At 38.0% G+C, this 18,606-nt stretch overlaps 1 protein-coding gene across 14 annotated transcripts in view; it reads left to right on the top strand.

Annotated features, from left to right (window-relative positions):
• The window catches only part of LOC126278047 (protein-L-isoaspartate(D-aspartate) O-methyltransferase), an 85,212-nt gene that overhangs the window by 19,588 nt on the left and 47,018 nt on the right, over positions 1-18,606 (top strand). For 7 of the 14 annotated variants that reach the window (XM_049977834.1, XM_049977829.1, XM_049977836.1 and 4 more), the window contains exons 5-6: positions 1,188-1,273; positions 3,577-3,749. In XM_049977834.1, the coding sequence (XP_049833791.1) occupies positions 1,188-1,273; positions 3,577-3,749 (259 nt within the window). Of the gene's footprint in view, positions 1-1,187; positions 1,274-3,576; positions 3,750-4,315; positions 4,359-16,028; positions 17,732-18,606 lie in introns of those variants that run through there. The other 7 variants (XM_049977826.1, XM_049977835.1, XM_049977830.1 and 4 more) reach the window with 4 other exon arrangements.

Raw genomic sequence — 18,606 nt, 5'->3', positions numbered from 1 at the left:
CATTGGTATTCCAAACAGAAGCCCTTTTCATTCTCCATCTTCAATATCAAAGTGACTTCACTTGAGTTTTACAAATGTTGTGTGGGACTCAACATTTATCTTGTTGTCACAGTTGTTTTACAAAATTATTTATATTCCATTATTGCTTTTCTTGACAATATTTACCGCATACACAGCAGAAATGGTCGGGATTATTAACACATGACTTCTGTGAAGAACTCATACTTTCTGTAACAAAAACGCCCAAACAGGACAGTTGCATGAAGTAACTGACACAGTATCACGTTTGTAGAAAAATTGTAAAGAACGAGTGATGTGAGAAGCTTACCTGCACAAAATAACAACAACTGAATGGCAAACAACAAAAGCTCATCTGTGAAATGACTGATGGTCACGGCATTCTCTGTGAGAAGCAGAAATAGTTAACGTAGTGTGTCAAATGCGTGCCATCTGATGGATTCCTGTCATAGTCACCAAGACAAAGGCACTAGGCCACATTGAGTTTAGTTACCTTACTTCAAAAAAGGCACATTAATGAGGATAGATTAGTAAACATCATGTATTTTTTATAGAACGGTTTATCATGAGAACCAGAGTCTATTCAAACAAAGTAATTTATAGGCTAAGTACTTAATCACCATATATATCCAAATAGACTCCGTAAACTTATGCTACAGAAAAAAAAAAGTTTTTTTGTTGCCCTCTGTTATCAGAACAGCAAGCACACAGACATTGGCAACGAGCTGTGATCTGATGACAGTTTGGCTCCACTGATAGACTTCTAATTCAAGTTGTTTTAAATGTACCTTGCACATAGACATAAAAGGTTGGCTATCATTGTGTATGTAAGAAACCATTCAGTCCCCATGAGTACCACTTTTTATAAGAGGTTATGTTGTTTCAGTATATCTTATCGGCAAAATTAAAATGGAGACATAAATTTGCTCATTAATGGCATCTGAAATATCATATGGTAGGCATGTAGATAATATATTTTGTATGTTGTCTGTATCACATTTAAAAAGTTATATTTGTGGAAGTTGTGTAGTAAATATTTATCCTTCACTAATCATTGTTCTGAATTCTGTGGAACAGATGTCCTGGGAATTTTTGCTGCAGGTAGCATTTCTACTTTTTAACTGTACTCTGAAGTTTTTCTTTGATATGAACGTATCTTAATATTACAGTTGGTGATGGCCGTTTGGGATGGCCGGAGGATGCTCCATACAATGCTATCCATGTTGGTGCTGCTGCTGCAACATTGCCACAGGCTGTAAGTTTGGATTTGCCTTATTTTGTCTCTGTTATGTTTGGAGCTTTCATATATCCTATAACCGCATTATTTCCTCATATGTTGGTGAAGTGTACATTGACTCAGTATAAATTTAGCACTTGGATAAAGTGGTATCAGAGTGTATAAAGCATTCTGTGTGTGTGTGTTTCAATGTTTCCTGTGGCACATAGCAACCCCTTCATTGGTTTATTTTCATATATCCTATAACCGCATTATTTCCTCATATGTTGGTGAAGTGTACATTGACTCAGTATAAATTTAGCACTTAGATAAAGTGGTATCAGAGTGTATAAAGCATTGGTGTGTGTGTGTGTGTGTGTGTGTGTGTGTGTGTGTGTGTGTGTGTGTGTGTTTCAATGTTTCCTATGGCGCATAGCAACCCTTTCATTGGTTTATTTGTGTAAATTGGTGTGGGCATGATACAGTGGTAAACCAGCTACCTGCATGAGATAACAGAAGAAAGGGAGAAAGAGGAACTGCACAGAAGATACGTTGGTTGTCTGCTAATGAGTATTCTTGCCTACTTGAGCAAAGTGCCCTAGTCTGGTACCACAAACAAAACAAAAATGTGCTTTTAAGAGGAAGTATGTCAGTTAATTATGTAAGTAATAATGGGGGACAAAACCTGCAGCAAATTGTTTTCTCACTAGCTATAGATGCTCACTGACACTCACACCAGGTAAAAGACAAGTTCTAAATTTTGCCTTCATGTTTTTAAATACAGCTGAACAAGTCTGTGCGTCTGTCCCTTAAAAAGGCAGTGCTGCTGTTTGAGCAGACCAGGGTGCATAGGGTGGTTTACTTAGTCACCTAAATGTCAAAGTACTTGTGGGCTATAATTCTTGAAGACATTACTGTAAGACTCCACGAGAATACAAAAGAAGCTTTGTATTTTACCATTAGAGGGTAAGAAACCAGGACATAAGCTTCGTGGATGCCCAGTCTACATAAATATGGTCTTCACACAGTCCTAATAGTTCTATTAAGAAAAATGTTATCCATGAAATAAGATCTGACAGTTCTGGAACAACTTGTTCTTTAGTTGTCAAGTGCAGCTAAATACCTAAGTACTCCCCTAGTTTGCTGTCTATCAGCAGTGGTGCTATTTGAAAAGAAGCTTCTTTCCTCTCTTCCTTTCTTTTCAGTGGATGGCGCATAGGTGCAAGTGTGCTTATGCAGGGTGGCGATTTCTTCTGGAGAACCAGGAATTCTCAGGGAATAACATTTTGCCTGTAAAAAAACTGGGAATTTTAGGAATTTCATAAAAACTGAGGAACTTCTGTATTTTTAACCTAGCACCGAAATTGAATTTTATAAATCACACATTTTAAAGTACTTAATATTTCAGCGTGTTTTCATTATATGAATATTATTCCATATAGATTACCGATGTTCAAAAACTACAGTTAAACTGCTGCTTATGGTTGATATATAGCTCAGCTGAGAGGAAAGAAAAGTCATTATTGTGCTATGCTGCCCATTCCCCTGCTCACCATTGATTTCCATTATTTTATCAGAAGCTTCTTGACACATTCGTCCTCATCAACACCTGGATTTCTCAGGAAATATTTGCCCAAGTTTGAGTAGCCACCCTGTTATGCATCATTCACAATTGTGAGCGAGTTGTTTTTCTTATCTTCACCCTAGATTTTACATTTTGGTAAGATTTGGTTTGCTTTTCTTTAAATTAGAAGCTTTTCTGTACACCAACTAAGATAAAAGGTTATTATTTCTTATGGCCCTGGGATTTTTTATTTATGTTTGTTTTTTGATGGTATGACTTGTTTATTGTAGTCTGTGCAAAAGCTTTGGTTCTTCAAATCATTGCATTATTTTATAAAATCATAAATTACTTGGGATAGATAATGGTGCAGATATCTGGTTTCACCTTCCTTAAAAGGAAGTAAATGCAAATAAGTTCTCCCTTAACTTCGCTGGAAATAATGGGGACATTGAAACAATAGCTTCATATTTCATTTGTTAACTATTGAAATATAACATAAAAGATACATCGCTATTTGGAAATAAACTATATTCATAAATATAGTATTACTCTTTGTTAGAGTTGTTTGTAACTCAGTAATTATTGCATTATGTGGACACAAAAAGGGCTCATTTATGCAGCAATATAAAATTTGACTAAACAGGAAAAAATACAAATTTTTATACCCCAGAGAACTACTCCTGATGCTACAGACAAAATTTTTAATTAGAGATGCTAGCATGTGACACACAGATTTCACTGGCGTGTTGACATTGTGTAAAAGAAATTTGTTTGGCAGCTAATAGACCAGCTGAAGCCAGGTGGTCGACTGGTAGTTCCTGTTGGGCCAGAAGGAGGAAACCAACAGTTGGAGCAAGTTGACAAGCTGCCAGATGGATCAGTACGGAGGACACCACTCATGGGTGTCGTCTATGTGCCACTCACGGACAAGGACCATCAGTGGCCTGGCAGGTAGGAAAGACTTATATATCCTTACATCCTTGAGTGTGAAACATGTCATTGCTGTTTCTCCAGTTTTAGTGTAAAATATATTGCAATAACCCTTTCTATTCCTCCAACACCCTCATAATGGCTTATTTCTGTAACACATTCCAGTCACAATGATGTCTAACAAAATCATCAGAGCTGTGATAATTAATGTTCCTTCTTCACCTTGTTCTCATCAAACCTGCAATTGGTGTTAATTTCGTTATAGTGAACTGTGAGTGGTAGAACATGTGTAATGAACTGTGAACGGTAGAAAATGGTGTATGAAAAATTATTAAAAAAGTAGAAGAAATTAGTCTGCATTTTTCTGCACACGGCGCACGCACGTGCTTACACACACACACACACACACACACACACACACACACACACACTGTTGAAGATTTAGTCTCCTGTGATTCGATGCTATCTGTGTTCCATCTCTTTAATCCTTGTTATCTGTACATACTGTGCTTATTTTAGCTGTGTAAGTATTTAACACAAGCACTCTTTCTTTTACTTTTGGGCTCAAAATTACTGGCCACAAGCAGACGTCCAGTTACTGCAGGACGTGTCAGGCTGGAAAAAGCACTGGTGAGCATATTTGGGTGTGTGTGTGTTTTTATTCTCAGTTAGTGTTCGTGAAATCAGTCAGAAACCTAAAATTGTTTTATCTTTTCATACATAAGCTTTTTTAGTACAAAACAAGAGCAGAACACTACACTCACGAATAGTATTGAAATTAACACTCGCATCAAATTTTAAATGTTTCAATGATTATGATATTCCAAAGTAAATTTATCATTAAACTTTAGCAATCCATTATTGAGATGTTCTGTTTTTGCCTTTATATAATGAACTTTTACAATACTTTTGGTTTAGTGCCTTGTACTGATTTTATTGTGGATGGGTTATATTCAGTTCAGATACTTAGTTAAATACTTAAGTTTCTTATCAGTCATATTTGCGCAGAATACAGTAGGCGTACCTACCTGAGGAGATTACTCTTCAGTAACTAGTTTTGACATAAGGCTAAAAACTGCAACACAGTTACTGAGTTCTCAGAGAGGAATGTGTTTAGGCCACATTTGACCTATACTGCATTCAAACTAACTGGAATGTGCAGAACAGTAAAACATTAGGTGTACAAAATCAGTGTGCTTAATGCTGTCACTACACCCAGTAACAGAAAATCTGACAGGCTATGTCGTAGCAACTGTTGGATGAGAATCACATTGTAGTGTTGCACCTGCACTGCCCACCAGTTTCTGTAAAAAGTGGAATCCAGGGAAAGAAATTTTGATCCATATAGATCCGAAAACATCATACTTATTCCTATTTACAGGTGTGAAATACCCATGAAGTCTTTAGGTGACTGATCAAATTCAGATACGGGTATATACGTGAACAAAAGGGCAGTATTATAATCATAACAATACGAAGAACTTTAATTTGACTCAATAATTGCAATATATTGTGTATTAAACAGTTAATCTTCGGAAACACAGCTGATGAATAATTTGTGCGTAAATTGTAGGATAAAATTTCCCTTATGTTGATTGTCAGGCTTCAATTTTAGCAAAGGATCAGATCTTGGGACATTATAAAATGAATATCAGACTTTCAGGAAATGTGAGGTTAAGGTGAGCTAGAAAGAGAAGTGTCAGTGGAGTGTATGAGATGTCGCCTGGCCTGTAGGGGGTCGGGTCGTGACACACAGCACCACAATATGAGTCAGTGGTTAGTCTTCAGATCAAGTAAATTACACAAGTGATATACATCTCACAAATCATAAACATCGTTACCTATGTTAGGGATTTCATTACTCCCCGATTCATGTCCTGTTCAGATTTTGATGCACTTACATTGCCATTGTGTTCGATCTGTTTCATAATTCGTTAATAGTTCTGACTGGAATATCTTGTGGCACTGTCTGTGCACCATAGAGCAACACTTTTCCATCTCTCAGTGTGCAATATTTAGAAATCTTGGATATTGAAAGAACCCAACTTCTAAACGCAGGCTAGATGACATGTTTCTACACCAAAACATGAATTCCTCCTCCTCCCCCATTCCTCCATGTTTTCTTTCCTGTCCAGAGTAATTATGTGTGGCCATACCATTGTCAATTTTCAGATTTTTCAGGCAGAACATTATTTGAAACTGGAGTTATTTAAAAAAAAAATAAAAAATTAGAAGTGCACCTTGTGTGCTGATTCACAATACCAGATAAAAGAATTGTTTGCAAGTCTTCTGGTCAAGTTAAAAGTAACATTCAGCATTTTTTAAATGAAGAGTGTGGTTATAATCTCATGCACGTGTGTTCAAACCACCAGGGGGGGAGACCCTGCTGCCCCCCCCCCCCCCCCCCCACACACACACACACGGTCATAATTATTATTCCTCAGAAGAGCAAAAACACATTATGATGGCATTTCCTGGATTCCAGTCGTTACCATCAACCATTTAAGTGTCGTTAACACCTTGGAAGGATTCTAGGAGAAGCACGTTTCACTTTTGGCCATCATTTTCTTGAACCATTCTGAACAAATGTATGAATAGTTCCCCCAAGAAGCTTGCAGCTTGTCCTTCCTCAGGCTTTGTCCAGGCATAATCCGTATCACTTCAGGCAGGGGGGTTACCTTCATAGACCCGGATGTTATTGAATATAGCATATGTTACAATTCAGGAGTAAGTAAGAAACATGTATTCCTTTGTTTTCTCCAAAAAAAATTCCTGCCCTGAGATACTGGCCTCCAAAGATGACACTTCGAACACCATTTTGAAGATGTGAATTTTGGAAAAAAATTTAAATTGCTGTATCTCTAGAACAGTTCTAGATATTTTGTTGTTTTATTATTATTATTATTATTACTATTTGAAAGATAATTGCTTTATGATTACAGAGAGATCCTCCACTTGGGCTTAGCTATCAGTCTTTTTACTATAGCGTTCTGAACTTTTTTTTATAATTTATGCATTTTATTTTTCCAAAAATACCAGTCCATAAAATTTTGATTTTTTTCTGTTGATTAGTACCATATAGTTTTACATTCCCTGTAAAAGAGAACTTCCACTTGTAAGTTGGACAGGTTTTATTTTAAAAAGTAATTTTTTTGTTTAGCTTTAAAGGGCAATGTATGTCTTGTTCATTTCAGGTTTCTGTATTGTAGTTGTTCAGTGCTAATTTGTTTACTGCAGAGGCTTCTAAGAAATCTGAGAGCATCCAGTGAGTTCTGTGTTTTCGTGAGGAATTTGCCAATTGATACAGTTACAGTGTGTTCTGTGAAAAGGACTGTTTGAAATGTCTTCTGGCTGGGGTACAGGAGAGTGAAGTGTGCTGACTCTTTGCATATTCATAAAAGAATGATATATAAGACAAACAAACAAACAAAAAACAGGCTTTGTTCAGGTTGGGAATAAGTGTTCTCATTTGAAAACTGTTTCAAAGTGAAGATGTTTCCATTGATGACTTTTTGTGTTCTAACTGTTTGACAGAATAACAATGATAGTATCTGAACAAGGTGAAGCCTCCTATGGTGCAGGTGATGCAGATTTTGCACCAGTAGAGGAAGAATTAAGTACCCTGAATCAGTCACCTACAGAGGTGGGTGTTAGTCCTGTTAAGAAACCATTTGTGTGTGTGTACTGTGCAAATTTTGAACTTTGTGTGGTAACTTTGAAGAACTTACTGGAGCACATGATATATGACACCTTGGTTGGGTGTGTGAAGTCATTAGTGGTCTGTGACGTAAAGCGAGAGACTTGTTTGTTTCAAGAATGTGATGACTGCCGTAGAAAGGCAGGACTGTCTTTACAGACACATGGCTTGGAAGACTCTGCAGAAATAACATATGCAATGTTGGAGGAAAATAAACAAATTAAGAACATTGTTGCCATTGACAATTTCATTGATGAACTTGGTAAATGGTCAGTGAAGGCAGTAACTCGCCAGCATCTGAAGAAATTGCAGCTACACATTGCAGAAGTGAAAGGGTGTGTACAGGCTGAAGAACTATGTTTAGTACTTCACTGAGAGTTGGCTGAGAACTGGTCTGTAATTATCCCACAAGAAGTACAAGGGTATCATTGGAATAATGACCATGTTTCAATTTTTACAGGAGTGACATATTTTCAAAACAAGACCACAAGTGTTGCAGTTAAGTGATGACACAGGACATGACTCAGCACGTGCTTTGCTAGCAAAGTACAAAATTCTTCAACTGCAAACAGGGGCAGAGAAATGTTCATTATTTCTGGTGGTGCTTCTAGTCATTTAAAAAATTGTTACCAGCTGTTTGAATTGAGTAAGTTGCTTGTGCCCACTGACTGGGTATACAGTGCTACTGGTCATGGGGAGGGGCCTTGTGATGGTGTAGTCGGCCTGCTGAAGCACCATGCTACAAAACATAGTCTTTCCAGACCAAAAGCAGCTGCGATTCAGAATGCTGAGGATTTTACAAGAGTCATGAAATCTTACACATCCACAACTCTCATTCTTTTGTCCAAAGAGGAAATAGAATAATTCCATGAGCAGAAAAAGGAGAATGGTCCAAACAAAAAAAACTCTTGTGAAAGGAATTCAGAAGACACATTTTTGGAGTCAGTGATGGGTGAACTCATATTGCAAGACTTTAAAGAGTAAGAAAGAATAAATTTTGTTTGTTCGGCCAACACCTCAAATACAGCAGGATAGCATTCAGATTCATAACCTGAGAAGGGGGATGTTTGTGGCGTGTATGTATGACCGTGACTGGTGGATTGCAGGGATTATAGACATCAGTTATGTGTTAAACAAAAGTGTAGTGAACTTTATGCTACCACGTGGACCAGTTGCTGGATATAAGTTTTCAGCTGAAGGACAGCAACAATGCCATCAGTGCTCACTTCCTGTTCACAATGTTTTGAAGACTGTAAGTGCTACAGTTCCTATTGTTTCAACAGGAAGGCATCACTCTACACAAAGGAAGATACTGAAGCAGTGGAGAACATTTTTAGTTCATTGTCTGGTTAATTTCAGTACAAAACAGAGTACACAGAAGTTGTATACATTGAAACCTTTAAGTCTTTGGACCTTTCATATACATTTAGGAACCATTTAAAATGCTTGAAAAATTAGTCTCTTACTCATCTTTTAAAACTAAAATTATGTTGAAAAAAGCTAGATTTTGATTTTTATGAGCCTGTTTTGTGATAATGTGGTAATAAAACAGGTTTTGTGTATGGCATAAATTTCAATTGTTTATAAAACCTGTTTGACTTAAAAGGGGAAGCTCTCCTTTTTAGGGAATGTAGAACTATGTGTTACTAATCAACAGAAAAAAGTCAAATTTTATAGATTAGCATTTTTGAAAAAAATCATAAATTATTTAAAAAAGTTCAGAATGCTTTAGTAAAGAATTTTGACAGATAAGCCCAAATGGAGGATTTATTTGTAATCATAAAGCAATTATCTTCCAAATAAAAAAAGAACAAAAAAATATCTAGAACTGTTTTCCAAAATTCACATCTTCAAATGGCATGTACAGTGTCATCTTTGGAGGGCTGTATCTCAGAGCAGAAATTACTTTGGAGAAAACAAAAAAAAGTGTTCCTTCATTTTAACATATGCTAAATTCAATAACATCCAAGACTATGAAGGTAAGTTTTTCTTCCTAGCCTGCTTGAATTTATATGGACTATGCCCCCAGTACCACTCCTGATCCATCTCAAAGGTCCTGTCAGAGAGTTGGTATCCTGAATGCTGACAGATGGTTAGTATGACTTCAGAGAACTCTACACTTAGCTGCTTTGCATGATACAGAGTAGACACAGGTGACCTATTCTGTCCAGTCTTGTCACACCACACGGTATCCGTATTCCACATTTGGGTGAATCTAGTGGCTGTGGGAAGGAGCGTGTTAAACACATCATGTGGCTATTTTTAACATAGGAAGTCGCTCTGTCAGTAACGTGGGATATGTTGTGGGCTTAATCTGTAGCTTATTATGTGGCAAAAGGACAAAGTGGAATTTGTTAATGTAGCTTGTAGCATAGTTGTTAATCATCATGAATGATGTGTCCTGTCAGGGGTTCTGTCTAACTCATTGATAAGTTGTCTCCCTGATTTGAATTGTGGGGAACACATTGATACAGGAATGACCCTTGGTAAAACTTTGGTTTGCTATGGCATGAGCAGGACAGCATCCAAATGAAAGTGTAGGACGTTTCGACTACTACTGCCACAAAATGCGAAACAGGCTGGCTGTATACTTGAATTCTGTATACACTTGTAACACTGTTCCAGGGATTGAAATGTACCTATAACTTCACAGAGCCATCTATAGCATGCCCCAGACCTTCAAAGCATTTTGCTGTGATGAACATCTGCCAGTCTACAGGATGATTATAAGTAAACTTTTGCTACTCGATCCAGTGTAAGTGAAAAACTATTTACAACGTAGGTACCCAACTTATAGGAATGATATTCAGGCTGTGGGCTGTAGGATTTGCATTGTTATAGTGTTAAGTGTCATGACTTGCCATTTGGTACCAGTACTGGTATGGCGATGTAGGTTTGAAACACAAGCATCAGTCCTCATTACGGCTGCTGACAGTTAACATGGGTCTGGGCAAGGTGAGCAGGACTTCACTCATAAAGCTGTTGTGTTAATAATAATAATAATAATAATAATAGTGCTGCTGCTCTTTGTGAGTATCAACACATTAAAGGAATACGGAGAGTTCCTCTTTCCACACTGGGGTTGAAGAATATGATTCGGAAGTTGGAATTAAATTTTTATTTGGGAATTGCTCTCTGGAGAGGCTGAAGACCAATTGCAGTACAGACTGCTGTAAAAGTTACTGTTGCCATGGCTGAGATTGTTGGACACAATGTATGGCCTTCAAGCAGTACACAAGCTTTGTCATGACAGCCAGCATCCCACCTGAGATGTTTTAGGTAGCAATAAAGCAGTCTGTAGCGTGGTTCCAGACTGTCGTGGATGCAGATAGTCCTCACATTGCGCACTGTTTGTAACATGGAACATAAAAATTGTGCACAGTTAACAAATGTTACTCTCAGGTGGAAATTAAGATGTGTTTCTGTCATTGGTTTATTCGTTATTTCTCTTCAGCAAGTTGCTACATATGTTTCAACATAGTTCCATTGTACTACAACAGGATCTCTCATGTAGCGAACGTTTAGTTATAACCACCTTGTATTATTCATGTTCAAGCAAAATGTGACTTGTCAAGTATGTATAAAGGTTGTCCAGAAAGTAATGCTCTACATTCTTTTTTTCTCAGCTGAAAACAATGCTACGAATATGAAACATTGTGTATGTATCACTGGAAGTCTCCAGAGTGAACTTGCCAAGTTTCCATCACTTCTGAGAGATAGTGTAGCTGCAGGACAGTTTCAAAATGGTGTCTGTAGGTGATGTACATTACAAGCAACATGCCAACATTGAATTTCTCACTGTGGAGAAAGAAACTGGGGAATATTCATAAACGCTTGTGCAAAGTCTATGCAGCATCTGCTGTTGACAGAAGTACAGTCAGTCACTGGGCACGGAGGACAAGGTCATCAGAAGGTGGTTCGGCGGAGTTCCATGATTTGCAGTGGCTGGGGAGACCATCTGTGGCTGTCACCTGACATGTTGCAGCAAGCTGATGTTGTCATTCACCATTAAAGGATGCAATTCATAGAAGACATTTTCAAGACAATAAGGAGTTGATTTACACAGTGAAGCACTGGCTTCGCCACCAGGACAAGGATTGGTACCAACAGGTTGCACATGCCCTTGTTTCGCGCTGGAGAAAGGCCATAGAAAGGGATGGAAATTACGTGGAAGAATTGGGTGTGTAGATAGAACACCATTCTTTCATGTGTGTAATTCTCATTATGTCCAATAAAGAATTGTTGAAGGAAAAAAATGTGGTACATTACTTTCTGGGCAATGCTAGTAACTCACTTCCATCCTTTCATGCCCTATTGTTAATGTTTCTTATCATTTGTATCATTTGTAATGAGGCAGCTTTGTGGAAGTAAATGATAGTCTCTTCTGTGGAACTCACTGAGTGACGTAACACAGCTGGTAGCACACTGGACTCTCATTTGGGAGGATGACAGCTCACATCAGCATCTGGCCATCCCGATTTAAGTTTTCTATGATTTCCGTGAATTGAGTTAAGGCAAATGGTGGTTCTCTTGACAAGGGCATGGCTGATCTCCTTCCCAACCGTCCCTAATCCATCTCTAATGATGTTTATGTCGACATGAAGTGAAATACTAATACCCTCCTCTTCCTCCTCCTCCTCCTCCTCCTCCTCCTCCTCCTCTTCTGTGGAACTTCACTCTAAATGGCCTCAAAATATTTTTTCCTTCAAAGCACCAACTCAGGAATGGTTCAGGAAGACTGGCTATTTGGGAATTATGCTGTAAGGATCAGCTGTGACATACTGCTTCATAGTGAAACAGTTTTTACGTGTTTGGGACGTGCTGGCAGTTCCAGTCTGCAGTTGTGTTTCTGTCACAGTTTGGATTTGTGTTCCTAGTTTCAGTTGCCTATTCATGTGAAATTTCTGTCAATAGCTGTTGTGATGCTTATAAAGTAGCTATTAATTCTTTTGAGGGTGCAGTCTCAAAACTATGTATTTACAAGGCAGTTTTGTATCATTGGTTGCATCTTCAAAGCAGCGTTACGCCCACATCTCAAGCAGTTGTATGTGTAACATAGAACAATTTTTTGGATATGTCATGTGGCTAATATTGGAGGTGTCCACAATGATCGAGAAGCCACATGTATGAGGGGACTTCAAAAAGTAATTTACACATTACTGTGGCAGGCCAAGTAATTTTTATTGAATGCTGCATTACATTTCAAAGTGACACAGATATATGATCTATTTTTCAATGTAGTCACAAAGTCTCCGTAAACAACAGTGAGAACTTTCTACCACTTCACTTCCTCATGATAGATACCCATTTCTTGGTCATGGAGCCATTCGAGAACTGCTGTATCAGCGTCCTCATTGTTGGACTCACTTTCCCGCCAGATGTTCTTTCAGCTTGCGAAAAAATGAAAATCACATAGTGCAGAACTGGACTTACTGAACAGCATCACGCATATCTGTATATCCTTGGTCAAATTGTCAGCACAATTTCACTATGGCTGGACATGACATTGCATTTGGTCAGTATATCATCAGAATTCAACGATGAATCTGTGTGTAAATTAGATTTTCACTCACAAGGATTTTACTGCCTCGCGTACTTCAGCTTAGATGCACACATCCAATTGCCACACCATTTCACTTCCACACTTTGATGCATCTGTTGTTGATACTGCAGCAGAACTGCGTCTGCAGGACACACAGAACATATGGTTTTTTGTTATGCAGTGTTCATAACATGGGACAGCATGTATAATTTACTTTCTGAAATCCTTACATATAAGTTGCATATACCACCTCAGGTTATTTGTCATAGGCTTTATTTGTTCAAGCGTTCAAGTAGTGTATATGTGCTCACTCACAAATAATGGTACAATTCAGTTAGCATGATTAGCTCATGTCCTAACAAAAAGGCCTGTTGCCAAAAAAATATCAATGCTATAATCGGTTTAAAGAAACTGTTACTTGCCACCGCCATCAGTGAAATTGTTTTGTGACAGCTTGTAAAAAATTGTTATTACACTTGGCACTTTTCCTAAAATGTGCTTGTGTGTATGGGAGGGAAGGGGGGGGGGGGGGGATGTAGGCTAAGTGTGCCATTGGAATCTAGTATCTTGTACAGTGGCATGTCGTGAACGTACATTCTGGGTGTTCTACATCTTTAGGTTCAGATAAATGTGAGAGTGTGGATTAATAGCGTCTGCTGTATAACAGTTATGCTTGCGGCCACTGCCAATAATAATAATAATAATAGTAATAAGGTGCCTAACTTATCTGACAAAATAAAGAATTGTTTTCTAGAATTTTGTTGTTTTGTGAATAATTATGTACAGTTCAGGGAAATAATGAAATGATATGTAAGCTTTCAAAACTCTCCATTTCTCATTTTTGTTTAAGTGGGAGTTTTCGTGCTTTTCCATTTTTTTGGACAAGTGTAAGAGATCCCCAAAAGATGTATTAGTTCACAAATTTATGTTCGGCTTGAAAATCAGATATTTTTTACACTGCACTCACACAGCAACTTGTGCTAACTGTACACTTCCGTGTTAAATGTGTGCTTGTAGTCACGCTTATTTGATTTCGTCACTCTCCCGGTCCAAGAATCTGTTGGAAACCCTAGTTCCTTTGTGGCTATCTTTTCCTGGTAATTTACTTTTCTGTTGTCTCCCCCAAATCAACCAACCAACCAAAATGAGATTTTCGTCCTGTAGCAGTGTGTGCACTGGTATGAAACTTCCTGGTAGATTAAAGCTTTGTACCAGACTGAAACTTGAACTGGGGACCTTTGTCTTTTGTGGGCAAGTGCTCTACTGACTGAGCTATCCAAGCATGACTTAAGACTCATTCTCACAGCTTTACTTTTCTGTTAGCTTTTAAAATAGATTCAACATAGTCATGTTAACACTGCACATGAAAGCCAATTTGCACTTAGTAAACAAGCAATTCCAAAGACAAAGTGCAGTTTGTGGAAGTGATTAAACTTGAATAGTAATGTCAACCAACAAGGTCACTTGAGTAGAATACAACGGTGGCACTGAGATCCATAAGGGCCTAAAGCACACCACTGTCGATCCCACATTCAAGGGAATATCAGAGAAACCAGTGTTAAAACTTTTCATAAGTTTTCATGTGTACAATGTGGCCTACAGCACAGAAAACCTGATTCCAGAAGCATGAATAACTTCAACAATCTCACAATCGACGGTGATGTGTGTTAGGACCTTACGATTCTCAGTGTCTCAAATGGGTTACTGTGTGATAAAATTCATAACTTAATGCACTATAACTCACTCAGAAACCTACAAAATTGGTTTACTGTCAGTACACCTTTAACATATACTGGCGTCTGATCTAATTTTACTATACTATACAGAGAGTCATTGTCTTCCATTGGCACTACATCCCGGGATAGGACTTGCCTGCTCACTATATAGTGAGTGAATTAGCATATCTGAGGAGTGTGCCATCATCTAGCAGGAGTTATGTTGAGCGAACAGGGATAAGTTTGTCACAGTGTGCTACCACCTGGTGGCACATCGTGATCCGTGCACTTTGTTTCCCAAATCTGTATATATTTGGTCCATAAGGCAATCATGTCATGCAAGTTAGGCATGCGCAAAACTTACTTAAAATGTGCAAAACTGAAGGTGTGCTCACAACTTTGTTGCCAAGTTTCATGGAATCTAGAGAAGCAGTAGCACGGTAGATTTAAGTGCTGTATCTTTCAGATTGCAGCATCTATGTCACATTTAACAGCATTCAAAGAAAAATAACCACTAAATCTGCAAGTTGTAAAAAGTTAGGGTGTTCACGTTCTCTTGTCCTCTTACAACACTGGTCCCATATCTGAAAAGGCTCAGGAATATAGGGGGGCAAATATTTACTTTTATATTTCATGTTGGAGTACCAGTTGCTTCAATTCCAATTGTTAATATTCTGGAAATTTAGTAGATGTTATTCTCGCTTTGCGTTTTCTTGCATGTATTTTTGCAATTTTGTGTCAGCACTGGTCTAGCCCTCCATAATAGGCAATAATGAGACAGGGGTTATCTGGTAAGAATAAGATTTACACGTAGGGGTACTGTGTTTAGTAGATGACTAAATTAAAAATGTTGATTCAGTATTCTATCGTACTATTTGAAATATATTCTGATTACTTCAGAAACTTTTGTAAATTGGAATAAATAAATTTGTCATTGTATTGCATAGAGACTGTATTTTTTTCCTAAGCACATTGGAGAATTGTTTGTTTCTGCACACTTCTTTGGATTTCTATTTTACAGTTGAGCTGAATGCTAATTTAGTGTATGCTGTGCTTAGTGAAAGTCAATATTCGGTGTTCTTATTTGAGACAGGGCTTCATTAGCTGCGCCTTCATTCACTTCAAAATTTGTTTGTGAAATTCCTGTTCTTCGTGTTAAAAATGTCTATGTAGTTTGTAACAAAACGGGAAAGAAAGACTAGAAAAGGAAAAACATAAATTTCTTAGACATAATTTAGTGTTCAAAACATAGGATCTTATTGGTTTGTGTACTTAGTATTTTAATTTGCAATAATCATGTTTGTTATAGTTTCCACAATATTAATTTCATTTTCATTTCTACATAGGTCATAGCAGAAATGCTCCTACATTCCAGCCGACAGAAAAGGGCTGATGACTGAGTACTACACGCATATGATCATCTAGTCTTATTCTGAGAGTTGTGTAGGAATCTATGCTATTCTCCACTTGGAATTCATTCTAACAAAGCCGCACTTAACATTGCTTCCTTGCTGTGTGTAGCATTGCATGTGCAGTTATCAGTGCTGTCAGACAAAGGGAACATGGCTTTCATGCGTGCCAGTTTTCATTGCTGTTGTATTGTGAAAAATGTGGATGGTGTGAAATGTGAACTAATACGTATGTAGATAATGGTACATTTTCCTCTCTTTTCTTCCCTGCTGGTGTTTTTACCAGTTAGGAGCTACAGTAAAAAGTGTTTTCTTTTCTAAGACATGTTGTACTTCAGTAGAAATCCATAGCTTTCGTCTATCAGTTGATGATGAAACAATGTTGACAGAATTAATCCCAAGAATACCACTTTCATTGTGTCATTTCAAGTGTTAATCTAGTGTCCTCCATAGATCAATACTTGTTTGCAAGTGTTGCTAAGCCTGGAAAGTTAATATTCCTATTTTGATAAAATTTTCCAAAAGTGCAATTTCTCATGAAGTGGAATTAGTAGCTAGTGACATTTATCTGCACTTGATGCACATCTCTTGTTTACTGGTGTTGGAAATGTGTGTTCATTATTCTCATGATAGGCCACTGTTTTGAAGTTTATTTGAATAAATAACTTTCAGAGTAATAAATCGTAATACTGTGTTTTGCTGAACTAAATTAAAGACAAGATTTCGTAAGCACACAACTGACTCCTGTCTAAAGAAAGTACTGTAATGCTGTGCTGTGCTGTTTTCTTTCAGTATGTCCTACTGTTCTTTTTTGGAGATTTCATATAGACGGTTCTACTCACAGTGTAAGCGTATGATAAGTCAGTTATTCACCGAAAGTGCTTTATGTGTTACATTTCTAACAGCAGGTTATAGTGTGGTTGCAGTTGTTGTATGTTGGTGTTTGCATAAGTTTGCCATGTGATCTTGACAATGTAACATTGTGCTGTTGCATGTTCGTAATACCAAAAAACTGTGGTTATTCATAATTCGTGTGTGATGGGCACCATTGTATTTCATTAAATTTCTGATTTTGAAAACCGTAAAGTTATGGGGAATGTTTGTTGTTAAAATATGTGATTGCTTTTAGCTTTGCATTTCATTTACAGAATTTTTGGTTCTTCATTATGTGTCACTTCCCCGATAATGTGATAGTGGAAAGATCAGTGTTGAAACAGAACTCAAAGTTAATATTGGCAGCAAGTGCCAAAAACAGACCCATTGTAATCTTTAATTGTCCTCCCGTTAATATAAGTCTGCATTAGTTGCACTGTTTGCATCTGACCATCATCCATAATTATGTTGTGTTGTAGTAAATTTTTAAAAATCTGTGAAGATCTGATTTTTTTCTTTTGCAAATTCAGTAATGAACGTTTTAGTAGCTTGGAAGCTTTGTTACCTGTCGTTTAATTTATATGTCTGTAAACAATGCTATATATTTTTTAAGTATCACTAAGTGGCAGGAATTTTTGTAAGGATATTGCCATGTTTATTTCAAGTTTGTTTTCTGTTGTTTGCCGTTTTCATCATAGTAACACAGAAATCTTTGATGGCTGGCGTGACTCATTGCAAAAATTTTCTGAGTTACGAAAATAAATTTTGTATGTGATAGCAACAGAACAACTTTTAAATGCTGCTATATCATGCCACATCAGTATCAAATGTTAGGCTCAAGACTTATCTGTTAGTTAATATTCAACTAAGTTATTTTGTTGAAGACTTATGTGAAATAAGCCATCTGTCTTGTTTTGTATTGCTCCAGTAGAACTGAAGAAGAAAGGCTTGTCAAGATAATTTCTTATTCCTAAAATCATATAAGCTGAAGAATGAATTTATTGATCACAGAGATAAATGTAATTTACAGTGATCAGTGTATGGTCTGAATACAGAAAGTTTGTTTAACTGGATATTTCAAAAGGAATGTTCTCTCCTAAGTAAAAACTGAAAAATAAGTGACGATAGGAAGCAGAGATCATGATATTGAGAATAATGTGACAGGATTTTGATACATGACTTGCAATATGTACAATCAGAGGCCAGTTGATATATGCCAGCACAGCATTCATTCTCTCTCTCTCTCTCTCTCTCTCTCTCTCTCTCTCTCTCTCTCTCTCTCTCTCTCTCCCCCCCCTCTCTCCCCCCCTCTCTCCCCCCTCTCTCCCCCCTCTCTCCCCCCTCTCTCCCCCCTCTCTCCCCCCCTCTCTCCCCCTCTCTCTCCCCCCCTCTCTCCCCCCTCACCCTCTCTCCCCCCCTCTCCCCCCTCTCTCCCCCCTCACCCTCTCTCCCCCCCTCTCTCCCCCCCTCTCTCCCCCCTCACCCTCTCCCCCCCTCACCCTCTCCCCCCCTCACCCTCTCCCCCCCCTCACCCTCTCCCCCCCCTCACCCTCTCTCCCCCCTCACCCTCTCTCCCCCCTCACCCTCTCTCCCCCCCTTACGCTCACCCCCCCTCTCTCTCCCCCCCCTCCCTCCCTCCCTC

Source organism: Schistocerca gregaria, chromosome 6 (assembly GCF_023897955.1).
Source record: "Schistocerca gregaria isolate iqSchGreg1 chromosome 6, iqSchGreg1.2, whole genome shotgun sequence".
Classification (NCBI taxonomy): Eukaryota; Metazoa; Arthropoda; class Insecta; order Orthoptera; family Acrididae; genus Schistocerca; species Schistocerca gregaria.
The sequence above is the reverse complement of the archived record's forward strand: the minus strand, read 5'-3'. Positions and strand labels throughout refer to the sequence as shown.